Below are 18167 nucleotides of genomic sequence, written 5' to 3'. Positions count from 1 at the left end.
CTCCAAAGACCTCTTTGTAATTAAAATAGATCCTGAAAATGTAGATGTAAACTGGGCACAACACACACACACACACACACACACACACACACAGGGAACTGGATAGGGTACGATAGGTTCCTTTGAAAATAGATTTCCAAAACCTTGGCATGGGTAGGCGAGGTTGAGTGTGGTATTATATTATATACAGTATATATTATTGAAAATCTGTTTAAAATCTACCTGTCTGCTTTAGTTGTGACTGGGGTGAGGTTTGCATTTTCAGAGCAGTTTAGCTGTCGGTGCCAGATAAGATCAATCAGTCCCCAAAATCCAATTCCAGTCCATCTCAAATATTAATTTGACCGAGTTCTGTTCGTCAGCACCGAGAGCGACTGTGCCTCTCCGAGTCTCAATCTCTCTCTCTCCCTACGCTTCCTCTTAACGGCTTCCCAAGAATAGCGCTGACTCACTCCATGCAATAAACCAAGGCCTTTATTTATCTATAGGAGGAGGAGATGACATTTTTTAGTAGACTTCTGGATTATTTAGCCAAACACCCACTGCCTATCCACATGCTGTCTCTGTTTTGTTTTGGATCAAACTCTTGCTTAAATCTGGGTTTTCTTTCTGGTCTTGGGATCCATTCCCTTGAATCGCTCTTTTACATTATCATGAATATTTGCTCATTAACCACATATTCACTCGTTTTGCCTTTATGCAGACAGGAATGACAGTGAAAATGAGAGATTCAGGGGACTGGATTCGCCATGGATTTTCTCTGTCCATGGTGCTGAAACGGTTAGCATGGTAAAGATAGCATTGCAGCGCTGCAGCTCTGGGCTACATTTCATTCCAGAGGGCTAATCCCTACGCCCTACACCCTGTGAAGTCACTTCCCTTTGTAGTGAAAACTCTGAAGGGCCGCAGGGAGTAGGGTTTCCATTTTTCGGGGCCGTCGCATATGTGTCAACAAGGCAGACGCTCATCAGTGTTGTGAGACTGTCCACTGTCAACGGGATAAACTGCTTTCACCGGCCATTTATCGGTTTCGCAGTAAGTTATAAACCTACTGCATAACTCCCATAAGGTAACAAATTATTGTAATGATTACACTTGTACGTGAACTGTTCGCTGCCGGTCACCGCCATTGTTGTCGTCGTTTTCTTGATTAGGCTCGTGACGTCGCAGAGAATTGTGGGAGCAAAGTGACCATTGCCTGCTCACTTCGAAAACGACCGTTACATAGGGCCCTTTGAAGGGGCGAGTTTTACACACTTTGGATTGGAATGCCCTTCAATATGACGGCGGTGGGCGTGGCCCTCATTATGTTCACTGTAAAGTGAAGAGCCCTACATTTTGAAATACAGCCCTGGACTTCATTACTCTGTAGAAGTGTATATTCAGAGCTCAGTTACATCTCTAATCTCTCTTTAAAACCCTTTGACAGGCGAACATAGATGCCATGCACTCGCTACATTATGAATCTTGAGTCATGTTTTTTACTTTTGTCATGTGTCATCCCACCTCTCTCTCTCTGCCATGTTTTTCCCATGTCTCGCTTCACTATACCTCTTGAGTAGAGATGGGACGATATGCTTATCAATACGATTCACAATACGATTCGATATGCGATATGGGGTTCACGATTCGAACACGATACAATGTAATAAATAAAAGTTCAATGACAACAAAGTCTGACTGCAGAATTATCTTTATTTCTGAGACACAAATCTTTCTAGCAATGGCATTGGCCTGTTAGATTGTAAACAACAATTTAAAAATGTCATTACAAAGTGCAAATAATATAATTTGGATGGAGAGCTTGTGAAACTGTGATGGTCAAGCTGTCTCATTTGTGATTACTACAGGAGAATAAAATGTAGCCAATATCTTGATTCATTTTTCTGCCCCACGATACGTATTGTCACATTTTTGCATTGCGATATATTGATTTTCGATATATCGTCCCATCCCTACTCTTGAGTAAAGCTGTAATGCCAGAGTCTATTCTTTTAAAATATAAATTGAAATGAAACAATGATCAGTATATCATTTGGCCAGCCTCTATGTGTTCCATGACGTCTTTTCGGTACCAGCCAGGATATAAACCCTCAGGAGAAACTCTGTAATAGGGTTTGGTGCTAATGAAATGACAGAGAGGCTTGGTGTGTGTGTGTGTGTGCGTGTGTGTGTGTCTTTATACCTGATTCTGCACTGCCAGGCTCCTCCTGTCTCCACTGGTGCAGGGAGAATGGCCCACTCTGTCTCTCCTCTCCACGCCCGCAGGAAATTGACTGAGCAGCTCTCACCCCCACTTAAAGCCCGGTGCCGGTGCCCTTAATGGCCCTGAGGGAGGAAATGTTATTTCATTTAGATTATTCTCTCTTGACAAAAATCGAGGATGATACTGTCTGGAACCAAGATTTAATTTGGAAAGCGTACGGCCATCGGTAGAGCTGGATTGGTGCTTGTGTGTGTAGCGTTGCATTCTGATGGAATATTGCAACATGAGGTTCCTTGTCATGTTTAGTGAATGGATATGTCGTTGTGCTGCCGTGTGTTGGCATGTATTTATTGTTGCTCTGTGTGCAGTGTGTCAAAGTAATGGCTGGTATGAGAAGAGCTGTGGCCATGAACAAATGGTTTCACTTCACATATAATACATCACCAGCTTCCTCTCCAGTTTTCTCGGGGGATTGTGGGTGCAGAGATTCGGTAGTAGAACCAATATTTTGTCTCGGACATATTCGCATTATCATTTTTTTATTTTTTTATTTCACACAAAATGTACATATGGACATGGACATAGACATGGACAATAACAAACTTAACACATTATGATAAATGAGAAAAAGAATACTAAGCTACAAAACATGACATGAAAAGACAACAACAAAGCAACAACAACAACAAAAAAAACATAGGAGGCTGTAAGTCCCTTGTTATAAAAGAATAGAGAGAGGAGAAAAAAAAGCTAAATAATAATAATTTTGCTTATTTTAAAGTAAATAATGGAAAAAAGGGTGAAAAATCGAAAATAATAAAAAAAAGGTGAAAGGGAGAGAAGGTGAAAAAGAACAGAATTAACAGCAGGAAAGTAGAGTGATAATGTATAGGTTAGGATTAGTATAAGTACCTGTTGTGGTTTAAAATAGCTCTATTTGCATACATATATCATGAAAGTACACCATCCTGAGACAATATTACTGTAAAAGTCTCTGTTAGTTGTGTTGTCAGTGGAGGCTCATTAATCACTTTATTAAACACATCCCAGTGTGTTTTCAGTCGTGAACGCACCACTGGCCAAGTGAACAGAGGGATGGAGAATAGCCCTGGGTGGTCAAAATCCCTAGCGGCCGGCATTAAACTGTACTTACACAGTGGCCCTATGGGAAAATACGCTACATACAGTGTGTTGTGCTTATGCAGTGTGATTACAGCATGGTGATCCGAAGACGTCTACTTGACTTTTCTCTGCGGAAATGAGAAGGAGAATGAGGAATTTGGAGGAGAGAGAGAGAGAGTTTCCCACACATTTTTTCTACCCTTTAATTTTCCTTTAAGTTCAGCCTGGCGTTGACCCTCTCATTGATTTTTTAGCTCTATAAAATTCGTTCTTCGGCGTTCAGCTGAGCTAGGAACGGGCTGCTTATGTGTAACAGCTCGGTGATCATGAGGCCACTAAAGCCCATTTACATTTTGGACCTCTGGGTCTTGGCTCGTTCCCCTCCTCTCTCCTCTTACAGGGCTACATCTTTAACTGTCACGTAACTCTGAACTGCCTGCAGGGTTATTAGATGTTTTTTGAGTTGTTATATGGTCTGTGCACTGATTCGTTTATCATCTTTTGTAGCGGGAGTGGAGCTTTGGTTTGGGATCCGGTGACAAACCCATCTCACATTTGCATTGCAGCCATTTAGCTGAACCTCTTATCCAAAGTGACTTATAATGAGTGCAACACTAGAATAATTTCAGTTCCTAGATCATAAGCAGCCGCTAGTAAGGAGCTTAAGGGTCAGAGCCAAAGTAGTGGGCAATATTCCTGCGACCACAGAGTGATGATGTGAGGGATAAGTGTCGGGGAAAGCAATAAAATGAGAGATAACGACAGAAGTAGAAGGCATTTGTTTTTCTTTTTTTGAGAGCAGTTACAGTGAAGAGGAAGGATATGATCGTGTGAGGAGAGGATGATGTGAATTACATCTTGAAATGATCCCAGTGTTGCTGCTTCTGAAAAAAATAATATACGTATAAGTATAGAATAAAATATGAGTAATCATATTAGATAATGACTTTGTGTCAGATTTTTACAGCAGTAGGGACAACTTTTCTGCAGCCGGGGGGGTCACCATTGCTAAATGAATGTGTGTGTGTGTGTGTGTGTGTGTGTGGAGGGGACACACCGGTGTAGGTCGTTGTCTCAGACCATATGGCTAGAGCTGCTAAATCTAGAGCTGCATGGCTGGCTGATGGTGAAATATCCTTGAAGAGAGACTCTGACATTGTGTTGTGTCTCTTACTGAGCCCTTTATGTGTTTATTATAGCAATGGGGAAACATTTCATTCCAAAATGTGAGATTCACAGAAAAAGTGACACATACTCTTACAAAATGATTACTGGCATGAAAGCGAAGCAAATTCTAGGTTGCTATTAAAGTCTTCAAAAACCCAAAATAGTTGTTTTTAAGGATAGACTTTTGTTTTTGAGATGTTAACTTAAGGTGGCCATTTTTTCCAACATGAATATATATAATTTTTCAAATGAAACAACCATTTTTTGTCAGTTATAAGAAACGATGCATCGCCCAATCCTGTCAAGATGACTCACCCCTTTCTTTTCTCTGTCCTGTGTTGTTAACTCTCCTGCCCCCCCAGGCGTTCGGTCAGGCCTACTCCACCCAGCGTAAGGTGGCGGCAGATGGGGAGACCAACGAGGAGACCCTGCTCCAGGAGTCTGCCACCAAGGAGGCCTACTACATGGGTCGCCTCCTGGAGCTCCAGTCGGAGGTCAAGCACAACCGGGCCACCGTAGCCAACACTCAGGCCGACAACGAGCACCTCAGCGCCCTGCTGCAGGAGCTGAGAGAGGTGGGTCAGGAAACTGGGGAACTTAGGGGCCGAAACCAGAGAGGAAGAGGAGTGGGGGGAGACATCATATCACACAAGGGGCAGTTGTGGAATATCAGGATCCCTTCATGTAAACAAAGGAAGAATACCCATTTTAAAGGTTAAACGTGTGCATGGGGGAATATCCCTTTTTTATTTCAATTTTGGAAGACATGCAGCTCCACTAAAGCATTACTTGTTTAAGCGTCCTTGTATCACAAACTGGTGACAAGGGGGGCATGATTTTCCTACATGATCTGAGGATTTGAATCAGGGACCTCTCTGTCACATTGTCTCACTTCATGAACCTTTATGTTACTGCTACCAACATTTCCACACCAACCTCCAAATTCACTCCACTATAGGTCAGAAACACTTTGACTACAAATATATCAGGACTTCCCGCTGGAAATGTTTTCTTGGCAAGATGAAAACAGTCTCTGAAATGGCATTTAGATCATGTGACATCTAAAAACCTTCCACTGAAATCAATACAAATAAACTTCCTTTGGGCAGAAATATAGTTATCACATTATTAAGAGTCCCAATCAAACATGTTAGTGATTTTATTTAAACGCTACTTAACAAGGTAGTCCCATTGAGAAGAATCTCTGCTAAGAGACTTGGTCAAGAAAGCTATCAAAGTCACATAAAAGAAAGAACAAAGTGATTTTTTCTATATAAGCTCCACTTGGTAGTAGTCCAATATCTATCCAGCAGACTCATGGGCCAAGTCTATTAAAATCTTGACTAAACAAAGTCAATGAAAGACAGCTCATTATCAGTTTTGACTCACCAAGAGAAACCAGCTCTTTCAGTTTTAAAGCATGAAAGCAGCAGAATACACAAAACTCATGCAGGAGACCATCTTCCCTTTCTTGTAACAATTACCTCAAGTCAGGTTTACATCTCATAACCCAATCATGTGCATACTGATCGTAATCATTTCCTGAAATGGCTCAGCTCTGTCTCTATTTTCCTGGGACTGTCCCGGCAGAGTAATGAGATGTTGGAGCTGCAGCGGAGCCGGATGCGGGAGGAGATCAGGGAGTATAAGTTTCGAGAGGCCCGGCTGCTGCAGGACTACACCGAGCTGGAGGAGGAGAACATCTCTCTGCAGAAACTGGTCTCAACGCTCAAACAGAATCAGGTACAGACGGTTTATACACACGCAGACACACATGGGCATAAAGACTATATAATACAAAATGAATCACATTTTTAGAAGTTCATCCGAAGGTGTTGTTTACATCCTGTGCTTGAGGTCACACCCGCAACATTCTTAGTATGTCAGTGCAATGTTTGTATACTTGTGTTATTTGAAAAGCAAAAATGCTAGAAAATTGCACCGTTAACATGTTTTTACCACCTTTAAACACACATACTGAACCATGATACGAAACCAAGCTACCTAACAAAATATACGCCCTTCCTGCATACATACTGTACAGGTGCTGTATACTAGGGTTGGACTGATAATGGTTTTTGAAGGCCAAAACCAATCCTGATATTGTGTACTGAAGCTGCCGATAGCTGATATTTCACGCTGATAGTCAGTATCTTTAAATTTGACCATTTTTATACCTAAAAAAATGCAAGTTTTCAGTGTTTCCCCCATAACTTTATTCTTGTCAAGGAGGAAAAGCATCTGAAACACTAAAACTCTTCACTGAAACCAAAGACTAATAAAATTCTGGGTTAGCACCACCTTAAGGTACCACTGCATTTTTTCAATGGTAGGGGAAGCTCTGGGATACATTACTGCCTTTAAATGAAGAATTAATTTAAAACAAACATTATTGAAAATTAAATGAAATAAATTGTGCAAAGAAAATACAATTTCAGGAACCTCCATCATGTCGGTGGTGGACGACACTGACTGGCAGATATATTTCATAAAAACCAATATGGACGTCTAACCCTAATGCATACATAAACACAGATTAAACTGACTCAGATATAAACATTCAAAAAAGCAATGGATTATTCTGGTATCCTTCCCCATATCTCCCTTTCTCTATTTCCTCTCCATTTAATCTCTTCATCCCTCCATCCCTCCATCCGCCGCTCAGGTGGAGTACGAAGGTCTGAAGCACGAGATCAAGGTGCTGGAGGAGGAGACAGAACTCCTCAACAGCCAATTAGAAGACGCCCTGCGCTTGAAGGACATATCGGAGGCCCAGCTGGAGGAGGCGCTGGACTCCCTGAAGAGCGAGCGCGAGCAGAAGAACCACCTTCGCAAGGAGCTGGCCCACCATCTCAGCCTGTGTGATGTGGCCTACACCGGCAGCGCCCACCTGGCCTTCACCTCGGCCCCGCCCAGCGGCGCGGCCACGCCCACCACCTTACTCTCACCTAGTGTAGAAGAACCAACAAGGTATTTTGATGCTTCCAGTGAAGAATAGAATAGTATTTGAATGTTTTTTATTCAAATTCGGGATATCTGACATTTGGAAAATGGTGGATATCTCAAAATGACACATAGTTTAATATAGTTATTAATGGAATGAAATTAGATATTTTAAGTTATTAGTGATACTTGTAAATAGTACATTTTCTTTTGTATTTGTTTAAAGCTGCACTAGGCAATTTTGCACGTTGGGTGTATTTTTACATAAAAATCTTGCAGTATAGGCACTTTAAATATTTTTTCTGCTTGCTTTCGGAGAAACAAAGTGCATTGAGATTTTAAAGATACACTCTACTCTACTCTACTCTGCTAGGTGTAACGGCCACCTCCAAGGCGGGACAGGACCAGGGACAACCACAGGGTCGCTGCCCAGGGCTAATGGCGAGTGCCGGGGATTGGGGCGTAAGGCCGAGGGGCCGGACCTCTTCAGCGAGATGAACCTGACGGAGATCCAGAAGCTCAAACAGCAGCTGATGCAGGCGAGTCTGCTCCCCGAATCACTTATAGATGATTTGATTTAACACTAACACCGCTAGGGTTAGGGGCTCCATTCCCACTGGGACCACCCATGTTAAAAATCTATTCACTGATAGTGCTGTAAGGTGTTTTGGATGAAAGCGTCCATGAAAGCGTCCAGGAAAGCGTGTGTAATATGAATAAATGAATGAACGTAGATGAATGTTTGTTTAAATTGATGTGGCGATTCAGAAACAGTTTTATTTAGAAAGTCTCAATGGAATACAATGGAATCAAAAGGATGATGATCTAACTACATTAATCTCAAAATCATTACACAAACGTTCTATTTTCATCGTCTGTCAGGCTCATAATCCAGTCTGCTCCTTTAAAAAAACACTCACATTGTGAATGCAGGGTACAGGCTTTTGAATAATTTCCCATAAAAGGCTGCTGACATACGGTAACCCTCTCTCTCTCTCTCTCTCTCTCTCTCTCTCTCTCTCTCTCTCTCTCTCGCTCTCTCTCTCGCTCTCATACACACAGTCTCTCACTCACTCATTCTTTTGTTTTTTTTTCTCTCGCTCATGTTCCCAAAGCTCAACAACTGTCAGGATGTTTCTCGAACCTTAGAACCAAAGCATCAGTTTGTTCAAGTCATCACAAAGCTGTGTTGTGCGTGTGCACACGCGTGCATGTACGTCTGTGTGTGAGTGTGTGTGTGTGTGTGTGTGTGTGTGTGTGTGTGTGTGAGTGTGTGCTGGATGCTCCAGTCCCACTGGATGTAATCCCATCCTGTCCTGCTCTCTTTGCCCTATCTGATAGGTTGGGCTGCAGCAGGAGCTTATTTATATCTTGGCTGACACACTAGACTATCGACCAGTCACCAGTTGGGTGGGTTTCAGGCGCATGGTGCAGCTTCTGTCCAGGCAATTTTAAATGTTAATGAATCGCCATTTGTGTTACAGTTGAGTTTCTTTACACCCGATGGAGCTTAGTATTTAGCCAGCCAGTGATGAGGGAAAGTGGGTGAAACAGTGGTTTGAGTGGGGTGCACACAGTGTATCCTACTAATTTAGTAGGACCCACTACTGGGCACTTTTTGCCAGAACCAGTGCTATTGGGTACACTTCCTTCTCTTTGTTAGTGAAGAGAATGTCATTCTGTCATCTGGGACATTTGGGAGATATAGGGTGTGTTTTCTGCAATACAAACTCTTTAAACTTGTGGGGTCAAGACCGGACTCAAGTCCTGCAGCTCTCCATGGAAGTTTAACCATATTTGAGGGACAAGAGAGCAAACGCAGCAATAATTTGATTTAACTGGCAGGGATAACACAGCTGGTTTTTGTTGTGGCAGTTTCCACTCAAATTTAGACAGAGGGTGAAACAAATTGTACAAACAATTTGCTGGTTTGTTGTGTGCTTATAAAGATAAACCAGTTAAAGGTGAAACTGAACTCAAACCTGCCTGATTGGAAGGATTTTAGTAATTGTGTAGTGAGGGGAGCCAATCAAGACCAAGTCCAGTTGTGATGCATTGACTGGGGTTAGTCCGAAACTGCTTGGATTTTTGAAATACCTTTCAATTTAACCACTCAACTGGTCAAATTTTAACAATGTCTACATTAAACATCTGTGATCATATATGTATATAAATACATTTTGAATTCCTATAGTAGGGCTCCTTTAAAGTTCTCTTTCAGTCCTGTATATGATGTTTCTAGTAAATCCTGTCAATCTGTCTGCTGCCCCCTTCAGGTTGAGCGAGAGAAAGTAGCACTGATGAGCAGCCTGCAGGAGTCCCAGACTCAGCTCCAGCACACCCAGGGGGCCCTGACCGAGCAGCATGATAGGGCCCTCCGCCTCAGCCAGAAAGTCACCGCCCTCCGCCGTCTGCACCGAGGGGCCCACCTCGCCCAGCAGGCCCACGCCGACGCGGTTTCTCAGCTCCACCGCGAGGCCCTGATGGAGCAGTGCAGGGAGGACGAGGAAGCGGAGGACGAGGGAGAAAATGAGGAGGATATGTGTGGGACGCTGGGAAAAAGTCAGATGTTTTCCTACCAGACGCCGGGTCTGGAGATCCTGCAGTGTAAGTACCGGGTGGCTGTGACAGAGGTGGTGGAGCTCAAAGCGGAGCTGAAAGCCCTGCGGGAGAGGCTGGCTCAGTGTATGGAGGAAGCGGTGGAGGAGAAGCCGCGGGGAGACGCCCAGCTCCGAGACCTGGAGGAGCAGGTAGCCAGGCTGGAGAAGAGCTGCCGGGAGGGACGGGAGAAGGTAACCATGTCATGGTGACAGCTTATTGACTATGGGGACAGAATGAGAGATCGCTCTGATTTATATAAGAACCAAAAATAAGGGGTAATCCGCACTCTCAAAAAGATATCTTGATTGATTTATTTTACATGTTTCAAACAAAAAACGTAGCTTGGGTCAACATATTAAGCTATTTTCTGGGTACAAAGTATATTAATCAACAAAATGTATATATAGTATATGCACAGTAATCTACCTGTATAAAGGTGACGTTTCTTTTGCAGTGCCCCATCTTCAAATTAAATCAAATCTATTCATAAAGCACTTCCAAATCTTTCAAATCTAAAATGCTTTACAGAGAAAAAAATCACTGTATGTACTGACCTGTGTACCTTGATGCCACAAACATATAAACTACAGTTCTCTCTGAGGAAGTTATTCTATTCTATTCTATTCTATTAGGTATCTAGCCTGGAGTTTGAGATGCAAGCAGCTCAGACAGCAGCCAGCGAGAGCCAGGGGGCGCTGAACGTGGCTCAGGACGAGCTGGTGACGCTGAGCGAGGAGCTCGCCCAGCTCTACCACCACGTCTGTCTGTGCAACAACGAGACGCCCAACCGCGTCATGCTGGACTACTACAGGTCTGACTGTTGTTCTATCAGTAGGATGCCCACAAGTGCAGCGTCATAGGGAAGAGCCTTTCCCCCACTGTCAGCAGGGAGGCGTAGTGTGTAGGGAGACTGTTCTTCAATGGGAGGAGATAAAGATAGCTCAGTCCCTAGAGTCGGCGAGTATCTGCCTTGCTGAAGTATCCTTGAGCAAGGCAGTGAATCCCTACCAGCTCAGTTTTGTAGTTTGTGCAGTTTTGTAGCTGACTGTGCACTCTGCCCTCCCTGTGGAGAGAGGCAACGGAAGAGAGGATTTCCTTTCTGGGATCAGTAGAGTATCACACACATTACTGTATTAACCTTTACTTTTGGATAATTAATGTTTTTCTGAACTTAAAGATTCGGCAGAAGAGGTGAATGAGTAATGCTCCTCTCCCTCATGACCTACCATTAAAGTTTTTCTGAACTTAAAGATTCGGCAGAAGAGGTGAATGAGTAATGCTCCTCTCCCTCATGACCTACCATTAAAGTGCTCTTCAAGTTCAAGTTCAAGTTTGTTTATTTACATAGCCCGTCATCACAAGCATGTCTCAAAGGACTGTACAGAGAATGAGCCTAACTAAATCTGACTGAGCAACGATCAACCATAGAACAGACTGATATAGGACAAACATCAGGAAGAGCAAAACACACAAAAACAGATTATAGCAAGACAAACTCCCATGAAAAAAACCTTGTTAGGAAAAAAAGGTTTGCAAATGTGCTCAGTTAACATCCCTTGGGCAAATAAAGGTAAAAAAAAAACCTTATTCTCTATTTTTTTCCAGGCAAGGCAGGGGGCTCCGGGGCCTCAGCGCCGGTCTCAAAGCCATGTCTTCGGACGACAGCCGGGTTCTCCTCACGCCGCGCCTCGCCAGACGCCTGGCCGCCGTCACCTCAGCGACCTCCAGTCCCAGTGAGTCGCGGAGCCCCTCTGAGTCTCCGTCCAAAGAGCCCCTGTCCAAGGAGGGTGGGGGGGAGGGGAAGGAGGGAGGCAGGGAGGGTCTGCAGGCCCCGTCCCAGCAGAGCCCGGGACCCCGCACCCCTCCGACCGGCTCGCCCAGCATCAGTGCCTCTTCATCGTCCTCGTCCTCGTCGTCACCCGCCCTGGAGCCAGTTGGCGAGCTGCGCAGGGAACCCATGAACATCTACAACCTCAACGCCATCGTCAGAGACCAGGTAGGACACTGTGTGCGAGTGTATGTGTGTGTGTGCATTCGCATGTGTGTGTGCGCATGTGTACGTGTTTGCATGTGGAAAGAGTGAGTTTTTTCTAGCTGCCCTCTCCTCCTTCACTCTTTCTTTTATCCCTGTCTCCTCTCTCCCTCTGCTCCCAGATCACTCTCTCTGTTTGGCCAATTTTCTCCTTCACGTCATAATCCCTCTGTCCTCTTTCTCCTTCATCCCTTAGTCCTTCTCTTTATCCCTTTCTCCTCTCTCCTCTCCTCTGAAGCACCTTCAGAGGGATGTAGACCAGTCTCTTCTTGTATCCTCTTGCCGCCTTCTCCTCCTCACCTCTCCCCAGGTGAAGCACCTCCACTGGGCCTCATATACCCATCTCCCCTTGCCGTCCTCTTGCCTGCCTCTCCTCCTCACCTCCTCTCCTCTCTTCCCACAGGTGAAGCACCTCCAGCGGGCAGTGGACAGGTCGCTGCAGTTGTCCAGACAGAGAGCTGCAGCCAGGGAGCTGGCTCCTCTGCTGGACAAGGACAAGGAGAGCTGCATGGAGGAGATCCTGAAGCTCAAGTCTCTGCTCAGCACCAAGAGAGAACAGATAGCCACGCTCAGGCTGGTCCTCAAGGCTAACAAACAGGTGAGGAGTATGTATGTTTTCAGATGAGTGATGTAATCAAAAGTGGACCTATATATAATTAATAAGAGTGTCTTTCTAATGATTGTTCAGTCTCTTTGGGAGGTAAGAACACATGAGATGGTGGTTTGTGGTTGGATGATTCTGTCTCCGTTTTATTCAGCGGCAGATACACAAAAGAAATCAACGCATATTCTCATAACAACAACATGACCACCAGTGGTAGGTTTAATGATGCCCTTTGGGAGCGAGTCCAGCAGTTTATGCGTCTGTCAGGTTGTGTCCAACAGTTTATTGGCCTACTACGCGCTTTCCGAAACGCGTAGGCCAATAAAGATGATTGAAGGACTCAAGTTGCCGTCCTGAACCTTTTTTCCCAATTGCTATTAGTTTATATTGCCTTTTCAATCGGCTCCTCCCTAAGGTGTGTGTGCGTCATTGGTGCACTACTAACAGGATAGATAGATAGATAGATAGATGCTTCAGTGTTGTTGCTGTATGTATGTATGTAAGGAATGTATTCTAGACAAGGGAGCTCAATTCTGTCAAATTAGGAATATAAAAGGTTTCATTATCTATTCAGTGCAATTCCCTTCTGAGGTACTGGAGCTGCTGGATAGTTTCAGAAGCAGTAAACTCAGACAATTATTCATAGATCATTTGAAACTACTGTGGTTCAGTAGCTGCTCTCAAGAAAAATGCTGAGCCATGCCCATGTTGTTCTCTTCTCACTTGACTAGCTTTACTGTTTTTCCTCTATGTGGCTCAACACTTCACAATGGATGCTGGATCAATGGCAAAGAGAAATCCCTGCAAGGTTTTACAAACTGATATCCAGGCACAGCAGCACATTGAATTACAAGTAATGTTCTGGTTCACTTAAAGAATAGAGTGTCTTATTGAATGAATCTATATTGAGATTTTACATTTACATTTCAGGAATTTAGCTGATAATCTTACCGAGAGAAACGTACAGCGAGTGCAGCAGTAGAATAAGATTTCTTCTCTTTCTTTTCTGAGTATGAAATATCACTGCCAGTGACTGGTCTATGGGTCTATGTCAATTTTATTGTGTGTGTGTGTTCGGCTAGACGGCAGAGGTGGCCCTGGCCAACCTGAAGAGTAAGTATGAGACGGAAAAGTCCATGGTGACGGACACCATGATGAAGCTGAGGAACGAGCTGAAGGCCCTAAAGGAGGACGCCGCCACCTTCTCCTCCCTGAGAGCCATGTTCGCCACCAGGTTAGAGACGAGACACAAGACTTCTGTTACCAAACAAGCTTTCTTGATTCCATCCAGAAAAAGACGCCTATTGGCACAAAAGTTAGATTTAAATTCATACTTCAGTATCATTTTAAGTTTTAAGCTTGAGCGATATCTTATGTTATGTTAATGGGATCATCTGTATTTTTGAAATATTGAAGTAGATCAAGAAATAAAAGTTGTAAAATCAAGGCCTCTCAAATTGAATTCAAGATAGTACAGATGAAATCATAGTACTTATCCTACAGTCACATTTGTCAATGTGTCAGTGTGTTGCAGCTGTGTTTTGTCTCAATCCAACAATCTCTCTCTTGCTCGCAAACCCATCCCTTCCCAACTCTCTTTCATATTCTTTCTCTCTCATCCACCTGTTCAAACTTCCCTCTCTTTAGGTGTGACGAGTACGTGACCCAGCTGGATGAGATGCAGAGGCAGCTGGCTGCGGCCGAGGATGAGAAGAAGACGCTGAACTCCCTCCTGCGAATGGCCATCCAGCAGAAGCTGGCCCTCACCCAGCGGCTGGAGGACTTGGCCTTTGATCAAGAGCTGTCCCACCGCACCCGCGGGAGCAGGTTGAACCGCGTGAAGACCAGCACCCCCAAAGTAAGTCACCCAGCCTCGGCCTCCACCCGAGGCGCCTCTTCGGCTATGGCCCCCGGTAGCGTCCCCCCCTCCGCCCTCACTAGTCCCACCTCGGGCGTCCCTGATGACCCCTCCGCCACACCCCTTAGCCCGTCCTCGGTCAGTGCAGCCGCTGCAACTCTGGCCTCAGCTCTCACCTCCCCTACGTCCCACAGAAACCCTCGCAGTCCGTCATCGGTCGCCCCGTCGGCGGGCCCCTCGGTCCCGGGGAGCCCCCCGTCTCTGGAGGCCCCCTCCTCTCCCTCGGCCTGGACCCCGCCCTCCACCCCTCTGAGGCTGGCTCACTCCCAGTGGACCCTGGGCGTCCGGACGTTCGTGGTCGACTCCCAGAGTTTCAGTCTCAACATCTCCCCCGCTCTGCCCCGTAGCTCAGGCCTCTCCAGGCACTACGCCCCAGACTCGCATCCGTCTCCCTCCTCCACCACCGCTGCCACCTCCACCGCCGCCTCCACCGCCGCCGCCACCAGGCCCACCCAACCGGGCACGGCCCCCTCCTCCCCGTACCATTCACCTATTCTGGGGCCCAGGCGCTCCACGTGGAGCTCCTCGCCCCGAACACGGCCCCTCTCCAGCCTGACACGCACCTCTGCCCTCTATACTCCTTCCTCCTCCTCCCCTTACTCCTCCTCTCACTCCCCCTCTTCCTCTTACGGCTACTCCTCCGCCTACTACAACCCCCCTCCTGCCTATACCCCCTCTAGCTCTTATAGCACCTCCTCCAGCTACAGCCACTCCACCAACTACAGCCCGCTCTACCCCAGATACTACAGTTCCCACCGGCCCCGTCACTGACCCCCAAAACTTCATTTCCTATAAGCCTTTTAACTAACATGAAGGCATTTCCATCAGGCTCCTTACTGATACTAAAACTGCAGCTCCCATCATGCCTCTCTTTCTGTCACCGGGCGGGCGGCGAGAGTGGGGCTCACAGAGAGGAGGACAGAGTGGTTTCCTGTTTCCCATTACCTGTTTCCTGTGCCTAAGCCTCGGCCAATGGGTTTTGAATGTTCAGTGACTTTGCTCAGGGATTTGACACAAGGAGCACAAGTGGCCCCGCCTTCCTTTTATTCTGAGACTGCTGATTGGTCCACAGGACGTTAATAGAGACTTTTTAACGAGGGTTTTTAGTGTTTAGTTTTGCCCTTCAGGTCCACACCACACATGCATGAAGTGATCAAAACACAGAGAGACATTCAGACATTTAACTGGACGTTTGGTGGATACTTTGATTTCACATGTTTGAATGAGGGCCGCAACACATTAAACACTTAATTCTATATTTAGCGTAATATTCACTCTGTTTTAAATGCTAATAATTATGATATATACACACAGCACTGTAAACCAAATGTCATTCAGCGCAAGTATTCACAGTTGTGGATGAGGTACTTCTCACAGTGGATGCTCAGCAAATGTTACAATTCTGATTTTTCTCACTCTATGTTGATCTTGAACACACACCGCGCTTGAGTGATGTGACTGCTGTGGACGAGGGATGAAGGACTAGTCATTGACATGTATATTATAGGTCATGAGGGTCTGACACATGATTACATGACGACACATGGTGACTATTTCCAGCAAAAGAATCCGTCAGTGCACTTCTTCTCCATGTGAGTCTGCACTGGGCGATGACTAGTCTTCTCTTTCCCTGTCCAGGTTCACCTCAGCCTTTAGCGTTTGGTCCATCTCTAGCTGTACCCAGTGGTTCTTTAATATAGCCATATACTCAGCTATGCATGTTCACGTTTGGATGCTCTTATACTGCAGACCTCCTTCCCCTTCAATTTGAGAAGTTGCTGATCTGATACAGTATGAACCGGTGCTGGAAGAGAATGATGAAGGAGAACCTTGATTCGTGATTAGATCCAAAAAAAAAGGGAGGAAGGAAGGTTGAGAGCACTCAAACATGGCACATGACCAGTGTAGGATCAGTTGTATCCCGCAGCCTAGTCATAGCAAAAGTAAGCAATATGACTTGGAGTTAACTCTGGGGTGCGTCTCAATAGTCTGAAATTGCTTTCTCCTCATTTAGTGTCCTTATCTGCACCTGATTGAAGTAGACGAACTATTGAAATGAAATCCTCAACAGGCCAAATTCCTCCATCATATTGCCTATAGTCGCTATAGTCACTATATTGACCCAGATGCAGCAGGGTAGAATAGTGAGTAGGGAGGCTGTTCTTCAACTGAAAGTTCAACTCCCCATTAAAAGCAAACCTGTGGCCTACTGAAGTGTCGCTGAGCAAGACACTGAATCCCTATTAGCTCCAGGGATGCTGCTATGTGGTTCAAATAAGAAATAGATCTTGTTTTTTTAAGGAGAGTATGAATCTCATAGTGATTTGTAATTGACCTCTTTTGGACCTGCAGCACCCTGACCCAGCTGACAGCCAATCCAGTTCCCACACAACTTAAACAAATGATCTGAAACCAGCACAGACTGGCATATTTCTTTTCTAATTTGTGTAAAATATTTTGATCCAAAACAAGATTGCCAACTCTCACTGTTATTATTACTTGATCCAAATCCCAAACTAGAGGATGGCCAATACATAGGTTATATTATATTATTGACTGATTTAATCTTATATCAGTTTTAAAATTATATTTTTTCTCAAAACAAGTGAAAACAATCTGTCAATGGAATGAGATGAGCATTATCTTCAAATAAGGCAAATCATTCAACATAATGTCATTTGATTCAAGAAAATAATTGAAACAAGTTAATTTGCTATCACACCCAGCAGTATTGTTTAAGAAAAATAAGACTGAATTCAACATCAAATGACGATGAATTTTTCCCTATATCCGGCTATAGTCCAAGCAACATATTAACCCACAAAGTCCACATATCTCTGACTCAGTTTCCCAACACTGACACACTGAGGAGAGGAAGCTATTTAAGACTATTATGACTCACCATTGTGACTGACTTTAGCGTTATACTGGTACACTAATACTGTAGCACCCTCTTGTGCCTCTGAGGGCATCTGCAGAGGTTCGGCAACATAGAATGAATGTATTCAGATGATCTGAAGGCTCGTTCATGGCACTGCAAGCAAACTCAGGGAATGTGACACACCTCATTCAACCTGGAATGAGTTATCAACCAAATCAGAACGACTACTAGCATCATGACAGTGTTATCTCCCTAGTTAGACTACACTTAAGGCAAGGGCTTAGTTCAAGTGTACATTAACTGTAGGCCGACTTCACAGCTGAGATCCTACCAGTCCTGCACACATGATACCGTATTCCCTGTGTATGTGTGTGCCTTACAGTACCTACTATACTTGCACAGTGTAATAACAATGCCTGCTATGGCTGATCACTATTGTCTTCGTGTGTACAAAAACCTTTTTCTGAATGGCTTTCCTTTGTTTTCCTTTTCCACGCCTGCACCACCAGTTTTGATCTTGGTTTTTGTGTGTTTGTTTTGTGGCCTGGATTGCTCTCAGTGGGGTGGATAATGACTCTGCGTTGCCAGATAATACCTATTACTGTCGATGGACGGTACTTGAGGATGGCAGGCCTGCCATGCTGTCTGGGTGCTGTCCAGAAGACAGGCTTTGCCAAATACTGGCTCACCCCC

General features: G+C 44.8%; 1 protein-coding gene across 4 annotated transcripts in view; it reads left to right on the top strand.

The window, feature by feature from the left end:
* Positions 1-15364, top strand: part of LOC139913919 (protein bicaudal D homolog 1-like) — a 31525-nt gene extending 16161 nt beyond the window's left edge. The window contains exons 2-12 of one of the 4 annotated variants that reach the window (XM_071902081.2): positions 4858-5070; positions 6086-6238; positions 7161-7465; positions 7812-7977; positions 9715-9861; positions 9940-10238; positions 10680-10850; positions 11645-12035; positions 12475-12669; positions 13758-13909; positions 14323-15364. In XM_071902081.2, coding sequence (XP_071758182.2) covers positions 4858-5070; positions 6086-6238; positions 7161-7465; positions 7812-7977; positions 9715-9861; positions 9940-10238; positions 10680-10850; positions 11645-12035; positions 12475-12669; positions 13758-13909; positions 14323-15364 — 3234 coding nt within the window. Of the gene's footprint in view, positions 1-4857; positions 5071-6085; positions 6239-7160; positions 7466-7811; positions 7978-9714; positions 10239-10671; positions 10851-11644; positions 12036-12474; positions 12670-13757; positions 13910-14322 lie in introns of all 4 variants that reach the window. The other 3 variants (XM_078281958.1, XM_071902079.2, XM_071902080.2) reach the window with 3 other exon arrangements.
* Positions 15365-18167: the final 2803 nt, after the last annotated feature.

The sequence above is a fragment of the Centroberyx gerrardi genome, chromosome 24 (assembly GCF_048128805.1).
Source record: "Centroberyx gerrardi isolate f3 chromosome 24, fCenGer3.hap1.cur.20231027, whole genome shotgun sequence".
Classification (NCBI taxonomy): Eukaryota; Metazoa; Chordata; class Actinopteri; order Beryciformes; family Berycidae; genus Centroberyx; species Centroberyx gerrardi.
The sequence above is the reverse complement of the archived record's forward strand: the minus strand, read 5'-3'. Positions and strand labels throughout refer to the sequence as shown.